Source organism: Cicer arietinum, chromosome 6 (genome assembly GCF_000331145.2).
Source record: "Cicer arietinum cultivar CDC Frontier isolate Library 1 chromosome 6, Cicar.CDCFrontier_v2.0, whole genome shotgun sequence".
NCBI classification, from domain to species: domain Eukaryota; kingdom Viridiplantae; phylum Streptophyta; class Magnoliopsida; order Fabales; family Fabaceae; genus Cicer; species Cicer arietinum.
This window is the reverse complement of record NC_021165.2, coordinates 66881069-66885722: the sequence shown is the minus strand read 5'-3', so window position 1 is coordinate 66885722 and position 4654 is coordinate 66881069. Positions and strand designations below refer to the sequence as shown.

The 4654-nt window shown below is 31.0% G+C and overlaps 1 protein-coding gene across 1 annotated transcript; it reads right to left on the bottom strand.

The window, feature by feature from the left end:
- Positions 1-342: 342 nt before the first annotated feature.
- On the bottom strand, positions 343-3448 carry LOC105852319 (uncharacterized). Its single transcript, XM_027335649.2, has 3 exons — positions 2560-3448; positions 2404-2435; positions 343-2131 (listed from the first exon to the last, which is right to left on the bottom strand). The coding sequence occupies exons 1-3, from the start codon at positions 2888-2890 to the stop codon at positions 1904-1906; spliced, it is 591 nt and encodes a 196-aa protein (XP_027191450.1). The 5' UTR covers positions 2891-3448; the 3' UTR covers positions 343-1903.
- Positions 3449-4654: the final 1206 nt, after the last annotated feature.

Here is a 4654-nt window from a genome sequence, read left to right as displayed (position 1 = left end):
TTTAAATATTTTTACAAATATATTTCTCATATAAAAGTGTGAGACATTAAATAATATTTAAAAAATAAATATTAAATAAAAAAATTATTTAAATAATAAATGTATTTTAAAAATCATAATATATTTTTTAAAATAAATGAGATTAAAAATTCTTCAAATTTTTTTTATAATTAGAACTGGAGAAAGTATTATTTAATCATTTATAATTTTAAAATACGAACATACCTTTTCTGTCATGGCGAATCAAAAATTATATTTTCACATAACATTTTTATATAAAGAGATTTGAGGTACATACCCATATACATGGTCAAACCAACCATAAATGTTATTGAAGATTTATGATGTTTTAGATTAATAGAAACTCTAATCTTATTAAAAAAGAGATAGCTAAAGGCTATTTATACAAAGTGTTTACAACTATCTTTCAGGTAAGCATACTAACTACAAAAAGATAAAAAGGGGAAAATAGTTACAGTAGAAAAACAAACAAAATTGAAAATTGACTAAGTAAGAGTATCTGCATCAGTCCCTCGCAAGCTGGAATTATATATGTCAATGAGGGGCAGCTTGAAAACAATAGAAGGAAAAGAAGTAAGTGGTAAGACTTTGGTGTGAATGTCAGCGAGTTGAGCAGAAGAAGGAACATGTAGAAGGTGAATGACGCCATGTTGCAATTTCTCACGAATCAAATGACAGTCCAACTCAATATGTTTGGTTTGTTCATGAAAGATAGGATTTCGAGCAATTTGAATAGCTGAGTTACTATCGCAGAGAATTGGAACTGGTGTAGAAAAATGAAGCTTAAGATCTTGAAGGAGATAAATTAGCCACTGAGTTTCACAAGTAGTGTGAGCTAAAGTGCGATATTCAGCCTCTGATGAAGAGCGAGAAATAACAATTTGCTTTTTAGACTTCCATGAAATAAGAGAAGAACCAAGAAATATGGAGAAGTCGGTAACTGATTTTCTGGAATCGGGGCATGCTGCTCGGTCACTATCACTAAAAGTTGAAATGTTGAAGAAGAAGAGAAGAATGAACCTTTTCCGGGGCAGCCCTTAATATAATGAAGAATACGAGTAGCAACATGAAAATGTGAAGAAATAGGATTTGATACAAATTGACTAAGTTTGTGAGTAGAAAAGGAGAGATTTGGCCTGGTATGTGTGAGATAAAGCAAGCGACCAATGAGTCTGCGATACTGTTTTGGATCTAGCTAAGGTGAGCCATCATCTTTAGACAACTTCAAATTTGGCAGCATATGAGTAGAGGCAGGCTTGCAATGTAGAAGTCCCATGTCATTAAACAATTCCAAGATGTATTTGCGTTGATTCAATGAGATGCCCTTCTTTGAATGAGCCACTTCAAGATCAAGAAAAATTTTGAGTGGACCAAAGTCCTTAATTTTGAAAGTAGAATCAAGAAAAGCTTTCAAGGAATGAATTTGATTAATGTCATATTCAGTAAGCACAATATCATCTACATAAATTAACAAAATAGTAATATGAGAGGCATAACTCTTAACAAACAAAGAATATCAGATAAAGATTGAACACAACTCAAAGAAATGAGGGCTGAAGTAAGCTTATTATTCCAATTTCTACTAGCTTGTTTCAAACCATAAATTGACTTTTTAAGTTTACAAACCATATTAGGCTTAGGGGAGTCAAAACCAGGAGGAAGTTGCATATAAACATCCTCTTGGAGATCCCTATGCAAAAAGGTGTTGTTGACATCTAATTGATGTAAATGTCAATGCTTGGCAACAACGATAGACAAAACCAATATGACAATTGTTATTTTTACAACAGGCAAAAAGTTTCTATAAAAACAACTCCTTCAAGTTGAGTGTAGCCCTTTGCAACAAGTCTAACCTTGTGCCTTTCAATAATACCATCAAATTTTAATCATCAGAATTTGCCTTGGTTACATTAGTATAACAAGTAGAAGAAGGGTGTCCTAATCGATAGTGCCATATATGAGTCAAAGGAAAAATAGGAGTAAATGTATCTACGACATGGATTAATGGAGCAGTCCTAAAAGCATCATGAGTATTAGAGTGATGACAAACTAGTTCATATAGGCCATGGCAAAGAGTGGCATTACCAATCATCTTCAAAGTTTTCAAATCCTGAATAACACAAGACGTATTTGAAAAGGTTAAAGTACATGGTGTAAACTCAATGAGTTTACTAATAGAAACAATATTAAAAGAAAACATAGGAATATAAAGAACATTGTATAAGGTAATTGAATCATTAAAAACCACAGTGCCACTATAAGAAGCTGAAGTGAAATTTCCATTAGGAAGCCGAACATAAATAGATTTTATAAATTTGTAACTTATATAAAACGATAAAGAAGTGGCACCGTAATCTAATATCCAAATAGAGGAAAATTTACCTTTTGTATTAACCACTTTCTTGGTTTGGTACCTAAGAGGAAAACCATGGAGAAAGAAACACTTATCAATGGTATGATTTGTTTTCTTGCAATTAGTAAATAACCTAGGGTTATGATGTTTTCCAAAATTGGGTTTAAAATTTGGTTTAGGTTTACCAGGGAAGTATTTGGCAGAGGAATTTCGGGTGTCAACAGCCAAAATAGTAGGATCACACAAAATTCGATTGTTTCCAACGTTCAATTGACGTTCTTGTTGTAAAATCATGGAATAAATATTTGTAAGAGGAGGAAGAGGATCAACAAGAAGAATTTGGGAACGAATCGCATAGTAATTGTCATTGAGACCTTGCAAGAAAGACAAAATAAGATTGTGATCTCGATATTGAGAGACTGTTGTAAATGTGTCGCAACAACCAGTTAAAGAAGAGGAACACGGCAGAATAGGACGAAAATTGAAGGGCTCGTCAGAGATTTTCTTCAGATTCATGAAATAGGTTGTATCAGAAGAATCACCTTTCTTGATGGAAGAGAGATATGAAGTGATTTGAGATATTCTAACAAAGTCACCTTGAGAAAACCAATTTTTGAGTTCTTGCCAAACAGAAGAAGCGTCGTCAATCCATAAAATGCTACTCACAATCTTAAGAGAAATCGAATGATAAAGCCAAGATATAATGAGAGTATTGCAACGCTTCCAAAACAAAAAAATTGGAGCCTTGAGAATCTGGTTTCTTCATTGTGCCATCAATGAAACCGAATTTGTTCTTCATCTCCAACGAAATGCACATAGCACAGTCCCATGCATGAAAATTCGAACCATCCAAGACCGGTGAAACCAAAACAAGAGAAGGGTTTTTATTTGGATGAATATAGAAGAGACTGATAGGTTCACGATTTGAGAGAAGATGAGGTACAAGAAGAGGAGGAGGAGGATTTTGTTGTGGGTCTTGAAGGTCGACCATTGAAACATAAAAAAAAAAAAAAAGATGCAGAGAAAGGAGAAAAATGGAAATAAAAGAGAAAGATAAAGGAGAAGAAAAGAAATAAAAGGGAAAGGTAAAAAAAATTGTTTTATATATAATTTTTTTTTCAACTAATACCATGTTATAGAATAATGAAAACTCTTATCTTATTAAAAAAGAGATAATTAAAGACTATTTATAAAAAATGTTTACAACTAACTTTCAGTTAAACATACTGACTACAAAGAGATAAAAAAGAAAAAATAGTTACAGTAGAAAAAAAAATATAATTAAAATTTGACTAAATATGAATATATATCTGCATCATATATCATATGATAAGAATAAATAAAGTAACATTAAATTAATATTTGTTAAATAAAAGAGAGTAGAAGTTATAAGGTGATTTTGTGATCTAGAGGGATTTGAATAATAAGAAAATGAGTTCAATTTTGTTTTTCCAAAAAAATTATTTGACAACTAATTACTAATCTCAGATATTTTTTAAGAATTGTTAAATAAAAGATGAAAAGCCACGTCTCTTCTCATGTGTTTTGTGCGACTTTTCCTTCGTAATTTCGGAATCTACAACACCACTGTGATGTAGGATATTACAATAAATTAGAATGGGAATTAAATAATATTTTAATTTTGAAAAGATGGAAGATAGTGTAATTGAAAGTGACAATTTGTTGATAGTATTATTTGTTTTTAAAAAGAAACCCCACCACAAAATGCAGTGAGTGGTGTTAGTTTAAGAGCATGTAAATGATGAGATATCCCACTCCACAAACGTACTTATCAAGTTAATTTCAAATCCATGAATTACATTCCTCAAATTGACGTTGTTGAATTACACCGAAGCATGCCTCAATTCTATATCCAATTAGAAACCATTGGGTGTCTCCTTAGTTTAGTGTAATTAATATCCAGTTTCCACCTCCACCATCAGTTTTGGAATGAGATCCAACTTTGGATCTTTCCTTTTTTTAAATAATAATTAAAAAACTTTGGATCTTTCAAGAGGAATCTCATAAGCATAAAATAATTTTGGAATATTGTGATTTTTTTCTTTCTCTATACATATATAATTACACACATATGTGAGATTTACTTGAGATATAACGTCAAACTTAAAAATATAAACATTTTTTAATTATACAAAGACTTAGAAACTATGTGATTTTATGCTAATGTGATAAATAGATGTAGAAATACATCTTATCGTCCAATAATGGTCTACTGTTTAACCTATTTTAACTCAAATTATATATATATATATATATATA